The sequence below is a fragment of the Rutilus rutilus genome, assembly GCF_951802725.1.
Source record: "Rutilus rutilus genome assembly, chromosome: 10".
NCBI lineage: Eukaryota > Metazoa > Chordata > Actinopteri > Cypriniformes > Leuciscidae > Rutilus > Rutilus rutilus.
In genome coordinates, this window is record NC_140215.1 from 25,166,975 (window position 1) to 25,182,938 (window position 15,964).

At 38.7% G+C, this 15,964-nt stretch overlaps 2 protein-coding genes across 2 annotated transcripts in view; both read left to right on the forward strand.

Annotated features, from left to right (window-relative positions):
- The first annotated feature begins 337 nt into the window (after nt 1-337).
- On the forward strand, nt 338-8,422 carry creg2 (cellular repressor of E1A-stimulated genes 2). The gene is made up of 4 exons (XM_084422186.1): nt 338-820; nt 3,605-3,774; nt 3,932-4,045; nt 7,447-8,422. Exons 1-4 carry the CDS (start codon nt 413-415, stop codon nt 7,586-7,588), a joined length of 834 nt encoding a protein of 277 aa, XP_084278312.1. The 5' UTR covers nt 338-412; the 3' UTR covers nt 7,589-8,422.
- A 1,770-nt stretch (nt 8,423-10,192) lies between these two features.
- mgat4a (alpha-1,3-mannosyl-glycoprotein 4-beta-N-acetylglucosaminyltransferase A) overlaps nt 10,193-15,964 on the forward strand; it is a 63,040-nt gene continuing 57,268 nt past the window's right edge. Inside the window, exons 1-2 of the mRNA XM_084422339.1 lie at nt 10,193-10,362; nt 10,723-11,013. Of these exons, the coding sequence (XP_084278465.1) occupies nt 10,920-11,013 (94 nt within the window). The 5' untranslated portion in view covers nt 10,193-10,362; nt 10,723-10,919. The remainder of the gene's footprint in view (nt 10,363-10,722; nt 11,014-15,964) is intronic.

A 15,964-nucleotide genomic window follows, 5' to 3' on the forward strand; every position in this document is an offset into this window, starting at 1 on the left:
GGGACTGGGATGGCCATTGCAGATGCTTGGTTTTGTGCTCAGTGACCCACTTTTGTTTTGATTTTGATGTTTGTTTTTGGATCACTGTCCTGTTGTCCAATACCACTTTCAATTATTTTACTTCAATAAAGGGTTAGATTTTTGCATTTAAAAAAAATATATATATCAAAAGGATTAACAATGCAGAATAATTTTTTACAGCCATCTTTGATCATATTTGCCAAAGGGGCAAATAATTCTGACCAGCACTGTACATGTGATATACAGGTGCAGTTCTCAGGCGGTCCAGGTGATGTCGCTGTTTCAAACGCAACAAAGTTTCTGGCCACATCATGTAACGCCATATCTATAGTTGCGAAACAAACATGCAGTTTGAAAGGGCGCAGCGCTAGCAGTGAATCTGAACAACACTATGCAACTACTTTATCTGGTCATTGCGGTAAAGACACTATTATGTGTCAGTGACAGTTACACCATCAGAAGCTCGGTTTCATGGGCTGTCACCAATGATGTGGTGGACGAAGAGCTGGACACGCACTCGGACGAGGCGCCCGCTGTGCTCGTCGATAACATCGGGATCTGGAAACAAGCCTATCCGTCCTCGGTGTACAGGGACGGTTCAGAGAAGAAACCTGACCAGAAATCGAAAAGCGAGGATGTGTCATCCGCGTCCCGTGTTTTCTCATACCGTATGGAGGAGGTGAAGGCGCCGTCCAGCGTCCCGACGCCTCCGCCGCACGAGGACACGGCGAGGGTAGCGCGATATATGGCGCATTACAGCGACTGGGGTCACCTGGCAACCATCTCCACGCAGGAACAGGTGACATAACGTTACTGCCCTTCAAACTTTAGTTGAAGGCTTGCAGCTCTGTTCTAATCATTACAGGCATCAACAAAAAAGTCAGTGGTTCTCAACCAGGGAAATGTTTCCCAAACCTGTTCCTGGAGCCACACAAACACTAACTTACACATTTTGGATTGCTGAATTTGGAACCGTATACTTCTCGTTCTACTTTTACTATATCCTTCTATGGCAGAAATAGTAAGAGTAGTATGCGGTTCTGCATTCAGGAGATCTGTTATCTCACCCATCCATTTCAGGCATTGGAGTGTCTAACTAGTGAGCGGATGAGTGGAATCAGGCTGTTTGATTAGAAAGAGTTTGAAAATGTGTACTTTTGGTGTTTCAAACAGGGAACCTCATTTTAAAAGTTTGGTTTGAAGACCTTGACAATCATGTAAATTAATAAAATCTTAAGGTTCCATTGGCGTTTTTATAACTATAATTAATATATATATATATTTTTTGTTATGACAAGCTCAAATATTTTATTGGGTAGAAATTGTGAATAAAATGCTTTTAAAAATCCTTAATGTCACAAGAAACGGAAGTCGCATGTTTCCGCCACAGAATAAATCTTAAAAGAAATAAAAGAATAAAACCCTTTTTTTTTTTTTTTGGTAACACTTTACTTGAAGGGGTGTGCATAAGACTGACATGAAACCTTCATAAGCATGACATGACACATGTCATGAATATGAAGGAGGTTTTATGCATGTTTATGACAACTGTCATTAAGTGTCATTCGCTCAATTATGACATTTTTTATTCAAATATGACATTGTTTGAGACGTCTTTGTTATGAGAACTTGACATAAACCAATACATCATAACCTGTCAGGATTTTTGTCATGACAACTTGACATAAACCAATATATCATAACCTGTCATAAACATGACATAGCAGATTAATTATCAAACTTAAGAAATTACTTAGCTTTATGGGTTAACATTACATTAAACTGGCATGTGGTTGGTTTTGACATTGGCTGTCATGACTCATGAGGCCATTATAATTGTCATAAATATATTTCTGACCGCTTTTCCCCCCCTAGTATTCCAGTATTAGTTATAAAATAATTTGACAGTATTAACACTTAAAGCAACACCATGTAAGTTTTGCTCTCGGGGTCCCCCTACAGTTGGGAAACAGTATTGTCTTCTACTACTGTCGGGTAAAATCTGTCATGGTTACACCAGGGGATACGTGCATTTGTTGACAAGCCGATACCCCCGAACTCTGCAGAAGGAGTTCTCACGTCTTGGGCAGACTGCCTGTGTTGCGTGTGAGATGTCTTCATCCCAGGTATATTTCATATATTTCAGCATGTCATATGAATATAATTTCATGGGTTTTATTTTTTCATCGAAAACTAGCATGTTAGCGTTTACTAGCTACCAGATTGATAATTCGCTCCTCTACTAGCATTACTTGATTTATGAAGATAATTGGAGGACCAGATAGCTTCCGTAACATAGCCAGGCAGACAACAAATTTGAAAAACTAGAGATAGTATGCAAGCAATATACTTACTAGTCCAACAGCATGACGGCCAAGTCAGCATCGGTCAGGCACCCCTCCTCCTCCTTTAGCTCACGCCAGCGAGCGACACTGGACCAATATTGATCCTCGTCCGGCCTTTGATTTTGTCACTCTCCCTTTTTCTCTTCCTAGTCTCCTCCGACAAAACCTTTGCCTTCTTCGGTTTCGTTGCTGCTTCGGCCATGACAACAACATACACACGCTATACCAGCCGGCAAACAAACGCTAGTTGGGCTCTCTCAGGTATCTGAGGTAATAAGAGGTATGCCGTAAAGCAGTCGAATTTTGTAGTTCTTTTTGTGCTCGGGTTACTACCCGAACCCCGAAGTTCCGTAGTGCCAGTAAAAGCGATATAGACCCCGTCAGGCTATGGCAGACGTGTCATTCAACCTATTGTAAGGCGATGTACCATCACAAGGGTCTTGGAAATATATTTTGAAGGTTGAAAAACTACATGGTGTTGCTTTAATGACATTTTAATGACAAATTAAATTCAAGGAAAAAATTCATGACACTGTTATAAAATTATTTGACAGAGTATTAACACTTAATGACATTTTAGTGACAAATTCAATTTGTACCTCTGGAAAAAAAAGTGCTCAGAAATATAATGTAATGTTAACCCATAAAGCTAAGTAGTTTCTTAAGTTTGATGATTAATGTTTATGACATATTTATGACAGGTTATGTTGTCTTGGTAATGTCAAGTTGTCATGACAAAGACACTGATAGGTTATGATGTATTAGTTTATGTCAAGTTGTCATAACAAAGACGTCTCAAACAATGTCATCTTTGCATTAAAAATGACAATTGAGCGAATAACACTTAATGACTATTGCCATTAACATGCATAAAACCTCCTTCATATTCATGATTATGAAGGTGTCATGTCAGTCTAATGCACACCCCTTCAAGTAAAGTGTTACCTTATTTGGTATTCTGTGGCGGAAACAAGCTTAGTTAAAGTTACAGGTTGTCCCGCCCTCGCAGGTAAACACGGATAAATCAGTTATAATAAATTCTGCAATATTCCATAAAAAATAAGAATTGTCAGTTTTGATTTCATGGTGACTTTAATCCTTATCCAGTAAATCACGTATGACTAGAAAAATCCTGGAGCCTTCGAATACTGTTGTGGACAAAAGGTTTAGAAGCACTGTATTCAATCAGTGCAATCACATTTACATGTACAACATTTATTTAATTTCTCCATTTTTAGATTAAAGGACTTCCTTTTGGCAACATCTTCTCTGTCAGTGACGGTCCAGCTGACAACAGCACTGGCGTTCCTTATTTTTATGTCACACCGATGGACAACACTGTAACGGATCTTCGCAGCTTCCCTTATGCCTCCTTAACGTTTTCTGAGGCAGAAGGGGATTTTTGCAGGTGCGTTTACTTGCATATATGGTTGGAATTAAAAAAACTTTACATTTAATACATATCAAAACAAATGGCATCTTTGACATGGACCGCCTTAGTCACTGAATGTGCTTTAGTGATTAATTGATGTGCTTTGTTCTATGCTCACATTTTCTTGCAAAAGGAAGCAGGTTTATGACCCTGAGGACCCCAGATGTGCAAGACTCACTTTGACTGGTAAAATGGTGGAAGTGGGACCAGATGAGCTTGACTTTGCCAAGGAGGCCATGTTCTCCAGGTAATATGCCAATTGTAAATCATACACACAGCTGTGAACTGTAACATGTGTATTCTGTTACGGTTTGTTTTCACTATGTTTCCTGTGTTTTGCCTGTTATCATTGGTTTCCTAGGTTTTTAATTAGTTCCTGCACCTGTTCTGTTTTTCATTGTTAAATCTCCCTGTGTATTTAAGCCTTCAGTTATTTCGGGTTCATTGTTCGGTCTCATCAGTGTTTAAAGGATTAGTTCACTTCAGAGTGAAAATTCTGTCATCATTTACTCACCCTCATCCTCAAGAATTTTCATTTTGAAGTAAACTATTCTTTTAATGCCCGGTACACATTGTATGATTTTGAGCTGTCCCAGATGAAAGATGACCAATTGTGGAGATTTCTACATTTTCTATGGTCTTGGCTCTTAAAAGCTGGTATTATTGATCAACACGACATGGCGATAAAACTTAAAGCTGCAGTCGGCAAGATTTTTTTGATCACATTCACTGAAACCGACACAATGCTCCGACAGAACAACATAAATCAGCCGGTTTTAGAATAAAACCCTGCTCTTCTACCTCCACCTGGGGCCTGTTATTTGTTTTGCAAAAATCCACCGCTCCCGGTTCTTCTGGTCCAATCAGCGCAGGGCTGTGTGAGATCTGACTGTCAATTACAGTTCGTGCACACGCCACAGATCATCCCTCCTCCGCGCGCGTCACAATATCACATGCGCACGCCTGAAGTTCGCAGGTGTGTTGGATTGTACGAAGCGTGATGGCGGAGAGAAAATCTACTAACAAGCTTCCAATTCCTCGGTTATTGCTATCTATGGGTAGATTAGCCAGGGCAGCCTACCTCCGAGTCCATGGTGTTGATCGATGATGAAGAGACGGACATGTTCACAAAAAATCTGGTGCACACGCACTGACGAGCACGAACTCGATGGGAGGGTGCTCGCTGGTAGTGGGGGAGGGGCATAAGAGTTGTAAACATTAAAAATTTTGGCTAAGCCCCTCAATCTGCCAGACTTGCCGACTGCAGCTTTAAAACTGCTTACCTCAAGCACCATTTGAAAAATTGGCATAACAATTTTCGGCCTCTTTTCCCTAGCCATGATGACCATTTCCATATTCTCCTCTTTCGACGGTGATTTATTTTATTTATTTATTTTTACACAAAAAACACAATTGGCAAAGTGCGATTGTTGCTCTATTTGTTTACTACTTGTGGATGCTCATGACGTTTTATTCTTCTACACTAACTTGCGTCATAGCCTATACAATTCAATAGGTGTCATCATTGTACAGTCTACATACGTCGTACCCAAGTTTATTAGATTCAGGTCGTACGGTGTGATTTGTAATGATCTTATAGGATTGCCGAAATCTGTAGTAGCAGTCTGTAGGAAGCAGTTATTAGTAACTGAGTTATTAAAGATTGTTCCCTCGAATCCCCTGTGCCATGCATGTTATAAATATTTTTAAATTTTTGAGTTTTACGTCTCTGGTATAAAGCAGTTATCCTAATAACTGTTATGAATTATGAATATAATTATAATTATGAATATTTTTTGCAATCCATGTTATTCTAATATCTTCGTTATTTCTTGGACTGTTCTCATTGATATTAGCTGTTTGTTTTGTATCTGATGCAACTACAATTGTGCACCTACCTATTTTATATCTGAAATGTTTTGCTAAATGCAACTGCTTTTGTAAAGATACAGTGAGGAAAATAAGTATTTGAACACCCTGCTATTTTGCAAGTTCTCCCACTTGGAAATCATGGAGGGGTCTGAAATTGTCATCGTAGGTGCATGTCCACTGTGAGAGACATAATCAAAAAAAAAAAATCCAGAAATCACAATATATTATTTTTTAACTATTTATTTGTATGATACAGCTGCAAATAAGTATTTGAACACCTGTCTATCAGCTAGAATTCTGACCCTCAAAGACCTGTTAGTCTGCCTTTAAAATGTCCACCTCCACTCCATTTATTATCCTAAATTAGATGCACCTGTTTGAGGTCGTTAGCTGCATAAAGACCACCCCATACAATCAGTAAGAATCCAACTACTAACATGGCCAAGACCAAAGAGCTGTCCAAAGACACTAGAGACAAAATTGTACACCTCCACAAGGCTGGAAAGAGCTACGGGGAAATTGCCAAGCAGCTTGGTGAAAAAAGGTCCACTGTTGGAGCAATCATTCGAAAATGGAAGAAGCTAAACATGACTGTCAATCTCCCTCGGACTGGGGCTCCATGCAAGATCTCACCTTGTGGGGTCTCAATGATCCCAAGAAAGGTGAGAAATCAGCCCAGAACTACACGGGAGGAGCTGGTCAATGACCTGAAAAGAGCTGGGACCACCGTTTTGGTGTTGGTAATACACTAAGACGTCATGGTTTGAAATCATGCATGGCACGGAAGGTTCCCCTGCTTAAACCAGCACATGTCAAGGCCCGTCTTAAGTTTGCCAATGACCATTTGGATGATCCAGAGGAGTCATGGGAGAAAGTCATGTGGTCAGATGAGACCAAAATAGAACTTTTTGGTCATAATTCCACTAAACGTGTTTGGAGGAAGAAGAATGATGAGTACCATCCCAAGAACACCATCCCTACTGTGAAGCATGGGGGTGGTAGCATCATGCTTTGGGGGTGTTTTTCTGCACATGGGACAGGGCGACTGCACTGTATTAAGGAGAGGATGACCGGGGCCATGTATTGCGAGATTTTGGGGAACAACCTCCTTCCCTCAGTTAGAGCATTGAAGATGGGTCGAGGCTGGGTCTTCCAACATGACAATGACCCGAAGCACACAGCCAGGATAACCAAGGAGTGGCTCTGTAAGAAGCATATCAAGGTTCTGGCGTGGCCTAGCCAGTCTCCAGACCTAAACCCAATAGAGAATCTTTGGAGGGAGCTCAAACTCCGTGTTTCTCAGCGACAGCCCAGAAACCTGACTGATCTAGAGAAGATCTGTGTGGAGGAGTGGGCCAAAATCCCTCCTGCAGTGTGTGCAAACCTGGTGAAAAACTACAGGAAACGTTTGACCTCTGTAATTGCAAACAAAGGCTACTGTACCAAATATTAACATTGATTTTCTCAGGTGTTCAAATACTTATTTGCAGTTGTATCATACAACTAAATAGTTAAAAAATCATACATTGTAATTTCTGGATTTTTTTTTTTTATTATGTCTCTCACAGTGGACATGCACCTACGATGACAATTTCAGACCCCTCCATGATTTCTAAGTGGGAGAACTTGCAAAATAGCAGGGTGTTCAAATACTTATTTTCCTCACTGTATGTTACTAACCAAGAGAAGATTTTTTATTTCTTTATTTTTTAGTTGGGTAAGCAGCGTGTCTGCAAATATATATTTGTATTCATTTTTGCATGTGCTTTTTTTTAGGCATCCTGTTATGAAGAAGTGGCCCCCTGGACATAAGTGGTTTTTCATGAAATTGGTTTTGCAGCAAGTTTGGCTGCAGGACTGGGTTGGAGGAGTCTCTGTCATTACGCTTGAAGAATATTTCAAAGCGACACCTTTCTGAGAATAAACGGCAGCATCCTATAATGAACGAGGTTCAAGCAGAACTGAACTGATTATGGACAGAAGGTGGTTATGTTTTAGTTACAAACCACTTCCAACTAGTGGTTTTTGTAGTGGCCATGATACCAGTTCAGTGCCTCTGGATTTTGGTCCTAACGTGTTCATGAGGATTTGTTGAATGTATGAATTATTTTCAAGGAATAATTCCACAGTTACTTAAAGTGCCCCTGTTATGCTATCTTAAAGCATCCCAGGTCAAAAAACACTTTAATTTCATTATTCAAATGTGTTACAAACCTTACATAGGTTTGTACAGTAAGTAAGACTGGAATAACTGATGAAATTGTTACAGGGAGTTATTTCTTTTGGGAGAAAAAAACTTAATTTGTCATTCACTTTAATCTTTTGAAACTTTGCAGACATTTTACATTCACTATATTACACAGTACATGAAAGGTAATATCTGAAAAAGCATAATAGGGGCACTTTAAGGTTGGAAACATTTATCACATATATGCTATGTTGACACTGTATTGAAAAGAAAGCTATTAGTTCATTAAACAAACGTTAAAATCACTTCAGGCCTTCACAATGAAATGCGTCTTCAGTACACTAAGAAAAAATATATATAAATAGTTGTAGAGATTTTTGCCTGTTTTCTCTGAAACTCACTTTACTGTGAAGTCTGAAGGTCTGACATTTGATTTACAGTTGAAGTGTGGAATACAAGTTGTGTGTGTGTGCAAAAATAGTTTTTTTCAGTTGTATTCATGTCATCTAATGTCATTCACGTTTAGTTTTAGTTCTGCATTAACTTCTCAAGAACAGTGGCTTACTGTACAGTACATGACCTCATATGTAACTCTACCTAACACAATTACAATGTAATTGACATCTTAATGAAATATCGATTACACTTTATTTTAAGGTGTCTTTGTTACAGTGTTATTATACATTTAGGTACTGAGTAATAATAATTAACTACATGTACTTACTGTAAGGTTAGGATGTGGGTTTGGTTAAGGCCTGTAATTATGCATAATTTATAGTTATTACTACAGTAACTACATGTAACAGGTGTAACAAGGGCACTCAAATAAAGTGTTACCGGTCAAATATATGTCTGTGCCTTGCATTACCTCTTCACAATGATATACATGTGCTGCACAAATAAAATAAAAACAAAAAATTAAAATATTGTGTGGAAAGAGCAGTTTCTCATTTTTGCGGTTTGTGTTTTAGACTTGATGTAAATGAATAACTTATAATGTAGTAGATTACAAAAAGGATTGATTGGAGTAATATGATTATATAATACAGAATTAAGCTTAAAATAGAATTGCAGAGAGACCAGCAAAAATCTCTTCTGTAACAGTTTCTGGCTTGAGTAAAATTTAAAAAAAGAGCAGTTTATAATTAATCATCTCCACTTACTTCTAAAAGATTTCAGCTTTATCATCAGCCCACAAGTTCTCATAAACCAAACTGTTCGGTGAGAAAAACAGAATGTGAGTCAACAAAGAGTAAAAATAAGCACATAGGTAGCACTGGTTTTAGTTACACAACAAGATATCATAAATATATGACTAAATTCCAGGCTTTAGTGTTTAAAAGGAAGAGATATGCATAGAAATAAAAATAGACTCTAGGGAGACAGAGTGGAGTCTATGAAAAGGCTACGTCAATGAGAGATTAGGAAAGACGAAAGCAAAAGTATAGGCTTAAATACAGACTGCAATTGGTATGGGGTGCAGTAATATCACTTTTGATGACACTACATTACAATAACAAGAATAGGGAAAATAAATGAAAAGATATGAGAGAGGGTTGCATACAATGAAGGTTCAGGCCCACAAGCTATCGGTGATAGTGAAGGTCAGATAAGCCAATCAATTATTCATTAAATGTGTGTGCCCTCTGGCGCCCACATTCATACATGGCATACACACACATCTAAATGTATCTAAATATGACAGATGACTTATGAGTAGTATTATTATATGAGTAGTAGGCTATTCCCAGGAAAGTAGAAATTAGGACATTTTATGCTTGCAATATTTATGAGTAGCTTTTCCATTTTTAAAGTAATGTACACAATGAAAAATATAATATATGTTATAATTCCATTGCATGTATGCAACTTCCTTATAACAATAATAACTGTAAATAACTGAAATAACTACAATTACCATTTACACTCAGTATTTAGATTCCTCTTTATGGATTTTCTAAATGTGAATTTACAAAGACTACTGACAAACATACAACATTCAATCTCCTAAATTGAAAAATATGTTCAATATGAAATTTGCTGTGTGCATGTGTGCCATGTGAGCATGTTGATAAATACTTGCACATGGTACTTTGACAATGGAACATATTTAATTGAATAGAAAGAAAAAAATTAGCTAAAAAAATCAATAAGTAAATAAATAATACTTGAGTGAGTGTGCGATAGGTTCAGTCCGCCGTGTGGCGGCAGACAGGAGCTGTTGCTGGCTCCTGCCAATCAACGTCATTGATGGGTGGGGTCTGTTGACTCCAGCCAATCGTGTGTCTGGGTGGGCGATCGTAGCTTGTGTGGGTGTGTTCTTCAGCAAAGTTTGATTGAGAGATCACACCACCGCTGAAGATTCTGGCAGGACGGTGCGTTAAATGTGGCTATTTTAACGAACATTACAAAACGTGTTTCCGCTCGTTTTTTTGTTGTTGTTGGATCTTCAGTTCTTATGAGATCGAGCCGGACCGGTTGGTTGTTCAACAACAGGCTGAAAGGTAAGAAGTGTTGAACTTGGGGCTGTTGATCATGCCAGTCTGACAATTGGGGTCCTCCGACAGGTAGTCAACTCTGTTTATCTTACAGCCCCTAATTATGTGGCCTTTTCTAACCATTCAATGTTTTATTTTACTCAATCACCCCTCCCCCTATATTAATTTTCCTCTGCAGTATTTCTGTATGTCTATCGGTGATTCATTTCCTTTGAAATATGGTTGCATATTTAAACAGCTATCTGTTAAACTATGTTGTAATCAATGCGGTGGAAAAAAAAGAAGACCGAAACAAAGACAGTATATGTTTTCACGTCTATTTCTGTGCCTTTCCGTGAATCTTCATTTATTCATAATCTCTTCCAGTAACGGCAGGCATGAGGATTGCACATCTTTCACTGGAAATGCATCAGTTCCGCTGGGCTGCCTCGTGACTCCAGCAGCGACCGATAGGAGGAGGAGGAGGAGGAGGAAGGGGACAGTATATGATCCTCTGAAACGCTTATGCACGCCTGGATCTGGAGGACCAGAGGACCAGCTGCACGGGGAGGCGCTGAAATGAGATGAGGCTCAGACATGGAACTGTTGCCACTGCGATTGTTTTCTTCACGTCGTTTCTCAGTCTGTCCTGGTACACGGCTTGGCAAAATGGCAAAGGTGAGTTCATCTCTGAGAATCATTCAGTTATGCTGTATCACACGTGCAAGAATTCTGTTCTTGCACAATTGCAAGTGCACGTTTTATACAAAAGTTCAACAAATTTATTGTTATCCAGTAATTTACAGTGCAGAATAAATCTGGCCTTTTAGTTGGTTTATTACTTCTCCGGCCAAAGAAAATAGTTCCAATAGAAACCAACAAACCTCGTGTCACCCAAGCATCACTGAGTCTAAAATCTGGTCTTAAAAGTCATCAAAAAGATTTCCCTGCTACCCACTCAAGTCATTCAGTTATTACTCCGCTCCACCTCCGGGTTTTCCATTTGTCACTCTAGTGAGAGAAACCCACTCGAACACGGAGTATAATAAAAGAAACACTTGTTGCGTCCGAAATCGCATACTGTCTCAGTAGGTAGTACATTTGATCAAGAGCTTACTTGGCTACTGATAAAAAAGTATTTTCTATAATGAATGTATGTAGTATGAATGAAATCCGGAGGTACTACATTCGTCATGTTGTCAATATCATGTGACCCACAGCGTAAGTTGCATCAAAGCCACTTGAAGTCAAGCCTGCAAGGTTAGAAAAACCTAACACTGTGGTATGCAGGGAAAAACACCAGAAGCCCTCTTTTTTTGAATGGATGTCAACGGAGGATGGGTTTCACTATGCTGAATGAACCGCTTTTGTTGGAAACCGGCTTATTTAACAAATCGACAGTCCATCGGCAACATGTTTGCTCTTAAAAATTAGTTTTGGATTTATTTCTTTTTACAAATAAAAAAAAATGCTGTTTTATAAGAGAAGTCACGGACAATTGCGCGACAGGTATGATTCAGTTTACGCCACTTCTCATTCATTTCTATGGTATCCGCAAACAGTGATTGACTGTCACACAACTCTGAATGAAAATCAATGACGTCAAGACTGTAATGTGATTGGTTATCAAGGCACACTGGATCTAAGTTAGCCGATACGCTTTCTCTAATAGTAGAGCCACAGACCCTCGTATCTCCCAATTATAAGACCAGTAATGCAATAATAGGACTTGTGATGCAACCTGAACCATAATCACATTGTGTTTGTTCATTGGCCAGAGGAGAACTGGTCTCCTGACTGAACCTGGTTTCTCCCAAGGTTTTTGTTTTCTCCATTCTGTCCCCGATGGAGTTCGGTTTCCTTGCCGCTGTCGCCTCTGGCTTGCTTAGTTGGGGATACTTAATATTCAACAATATTATTGATCTGACTGTTCTGACGCTGTTGTATGAGAACTGAACTGAGCTGGACGATGACATCATTTGTTGCAGAGCTGCTTTATAGACGAAATGAACTAATTTAATAATTTATGATCTTTACAATGGAACTGAATCCACACTGAACAGACCTCAGCTGAACAACAGCCGAAATGCATCATGTTCCTGTTATCACTGTAAAGCTGTATTGAAATCTGTAATCTATATTGAATAGCGCTGTGAATTCGGACATAATACTCTTCATGTACAGTTTTTTGCCGGACTAACTGACTTCCTCAGCATTGCTCACTTAGGCTGAATTCTGAATAGCATTCTACTCTTACTATTTCTGCCATATATGGATATGATATCAGTGCTTCAGTGCTTGAATATCGACATTCTTGGAATGCCACCTCACCAATCAATGTAGAGGACCAGAACTGGTGTATAATTAATATGCAATTCCTTAAAACAAACTAAGACACCCTTTTTGTTTAATTTCCATTTTTGGTGAAAGTGGTAGGGTGCGTGAATTTTATTGCAGATATTAATTGTAGTAACTGTGGTATTTTGGCCTAAACTACTGAATACTTTGGTTATAATTTACAAGGTGCTTGATGGTTAAATAGCTGAGCTGGTGACCAAAAGGTTATAAGTTCAAACCCCACAAGAGGGGATCAATAAACTGATAATGGACACCACAGGCTGTGAGAACACTTCCAGTTAGCTGCACTATAGTTGACATTAACCTTAAAGGAATTCATGTTTTCTGTCCATAAAGTGTCTAAAGGGAACTTTGGACATGTCTTAATGTTGGAAATTTGAGTTGAGAGAATAATACCCCAAGTACTCTAGTTGGAAATCGATGAGCTCTGGTGCACATCGTGACAGCTCATTGCTCTATGGTCGATCATTCTCTAGTTAAATCCATCCCTGTATTGATTAGAATTGTATAAAGCAAAACGTACAGTTCTATATGCTTGTTGATGATCTTTGCCAAACTCTGCTCTGATCTGATTTTCGCTTCTGCGTTAAGCAAGATTTCTCCTTGGGATTTAGCCAGACGTAGAGGTTGGCCAATTTGCATTCCGCATCATTTATATTCCCATCACAAACAAATGGGAAAACATTTGTAATTGCTACGAGATGTTGTAACACTCAATGCGTTATCACAGATATTTCATTCCATTTTCATGCAAGTGTTGAGTGACATCTTTGCTCTTTGGTACTTGGGAGATTTGTTTTAGCAAATCCATTTGTTTGATTTTGGTGAATTGAATTCTGCAATTACATTTGCATTTCTGTATGTCTTTTTTCTTTACCATTTTATTAAGCAGTACACACATTCACATTATACAGACATTTCGCTTACTATACATTTGTCTCTTTGTACCTTCTTTGTACCGTCAAGCTATAAACAGGTTCTTCTACAAAATCAAGACTCAAGGCTGTATAGTAGACCACAGTCCTGGAGAGGAATCTTAAAAATTAAAAACCCTGTTAAGGTTAATTTCATTGAAGATGCTGTTTATAGCTTGAAGGTACAAGGAGACACTTGTGTGTCAGCTTGTTGGATTAATCTCTGAAATGGAAGCTAAATCAAAAAAATGTGATGCATAACTTTAGCTGATGAATATTGTAGTTTGTAGAAAAAGCTTTAAGAGAGAAAGGTCACGGAATTCATTGACATAAAACCCTCCCACATATGTACCCATCTCGGAAGTTCGTGGAGGGCATTGATGTCACTGTATGTAGTGACTCATTATGGCATAGCTCGATGCCACTCGGGTCTGAATAATTCTCTTATTGACTTGTTGCCTTTTCTCAGTCAGGCTTGCTCTGCATGCTATCGAGTGTTGTTCGCTGTTTGTATGGGCCAACACATTTACAATCTTGTAATTTCAGTCTTATTGCACTGTTATTTCCCTTTAAGGTTTAAAGTTCAACCTGATAAGAACTTCAATATATTTGCAGTTGTTGTGGGTGTCTTAGTATGCAATGCTCATTCATATACTTGTCAGAGTAGTTGATTTGTTCACTTCAGTGAATGCTACATGAAATTGAAAGTAAAATAAGCTGTTCTGACTGCTGAGTCAGTTATGAATATGATCTTGTGATGCATTATGGTTTATCGAATCACATATGTATTATGTCATGACAAGCTTGTTCAAATTAATCAGAAAGGGGAAGGGATTGTGTCCTTTAATCAACTTAACAGTCATTGCTGTATGGTTTTAATAACCACAGCAACAAGTTATATATTTACTTACATTATTTTAAAGTGTTTTGTTCATTTTTATGTAACGGTTAAAACAATGTTTCAAACATATGGGCTCTGTACGATTTTGTTTTTAAAAGAAATGAATAGTTGTATTCAGCAAGAATGCTTTAAATTGATCAAAAGTAAAAGTGTATACATTTATAATGTTATAATAAAGATTTCTATTTCAAATAAATGCTTTTTTTTTGTATTACTTTCTATTCATCAAAGAATCCTAAAAAAAGTATTACAGTTTCAATAATAATGTTAAGCAACTGTTTTCAACATTGATAATTAACAAGAAATATTTCTTGAGCATCAAAACCGCATATTCATATGATTTCTGAAGGATCATGTGGCACTGAAAATTCAGCTTTGCCATCACAGGAATAAATTGCACTTAAAATGAACAATGTTACTGTTTTTACTGTATTTTTGTTTTGATTAACAATATTTTTAATTAACGGCTAAGGCTTCTGTAGTTTACTGTGGCACGGTGAAAGATCTGGCCTCTTAACTGAAAGGTTATATCTTCAGAGCCCATAAGTGTTGATCTGTGACTCTTCATTATGCCTTTGATCAAAGCACTTAACTCCAGGGGGCCCTTTAATATGTTCGCTGGAAGTTACTTTGGATAAAAGTGACAGCTAAATCAAATTAGTAATTAGATGGCACCTTACATCATTCCACTAGCTCTCCTGTTTTAGTACCAGAGGTTAAAATTGCACCATTGGCTTATACATCCTATTTTCTTTTCTTCTCCTCCGCCGAGCCCACAGAGGCTTTGCGTCCTCAGGGTGTGTGGAAAGCACAATGGGCCAAAAATAGCGGGTCCGGGGAAGGCTTGATAAGCCTAAGAGGAGCAGTGAGGGAGGGCGCAGTTTTCTAATGGAGCTCCCGGAGAAGACTCAACGCTCATCACATACACTTAATGCTTGTGCTTCTGTTTGGGCTGGATTGTTTAGCTTCGGGAGGAGCTCAGCCCACGCGTGCCCTGTCGAGAGGAGAGCGAGGGGGCCGCGTTAAGCACGCTTCTGAGAGAGAAAAAGAGTTTTACAATAGAAAGATAATGAACTCTGAGACTTTTCAGCTTGTAAGGAACCAGAATGTTCTCATTAATAACCATTGTCTTGTTCAGAGTGATATTAAGTTGCATAATTCCCTGCTCTGGCTCCAAGATCATTCCAGATCATTCTGCTATCAGCGTTTCAGACAAGTCCTCATTGAGTCACCATTATACTCTTATCACTGTGGCATCCTCCACCATTCTTCCTCCATATTAGGCTGGAGAACGCAACCTATTGTCGTTGAGCCCGAGTCCTTGAACATTTCCAGCCCTTGACATTTTTCAGTTTCACCATCTCATGCGCCCCATTTTTCCGGTGCCAACGGCAGCAGTTCTCGATAGCTGTCGCTTGAGCTTCTGTGATGTCATTTCTGGAAGGTGTAATTTGCC

Coding starts and splice junctions, on each gene's coding strand:
- creg2 (XM_084422186.1), top strand. CDS start 413: ATGCAACTACTTTATCTGGTCATTGCGGTAAAGACACTATTATGTGTC. Junction 3,775..3,931: donor GCAGAAGGGGATTTTTGCAG/GTGCGTTTACTT, acceptor TTCTTGCAAAAG/GAAGCAGGTTTATGACCCTG. Junction 4,046..7,446: donor AAGGAGGCCATGTTCTCCAG/GTAATATGCCAA, acceptor GCTTTTTTTTAG/GCATCCTGTTATGAAGAAGT.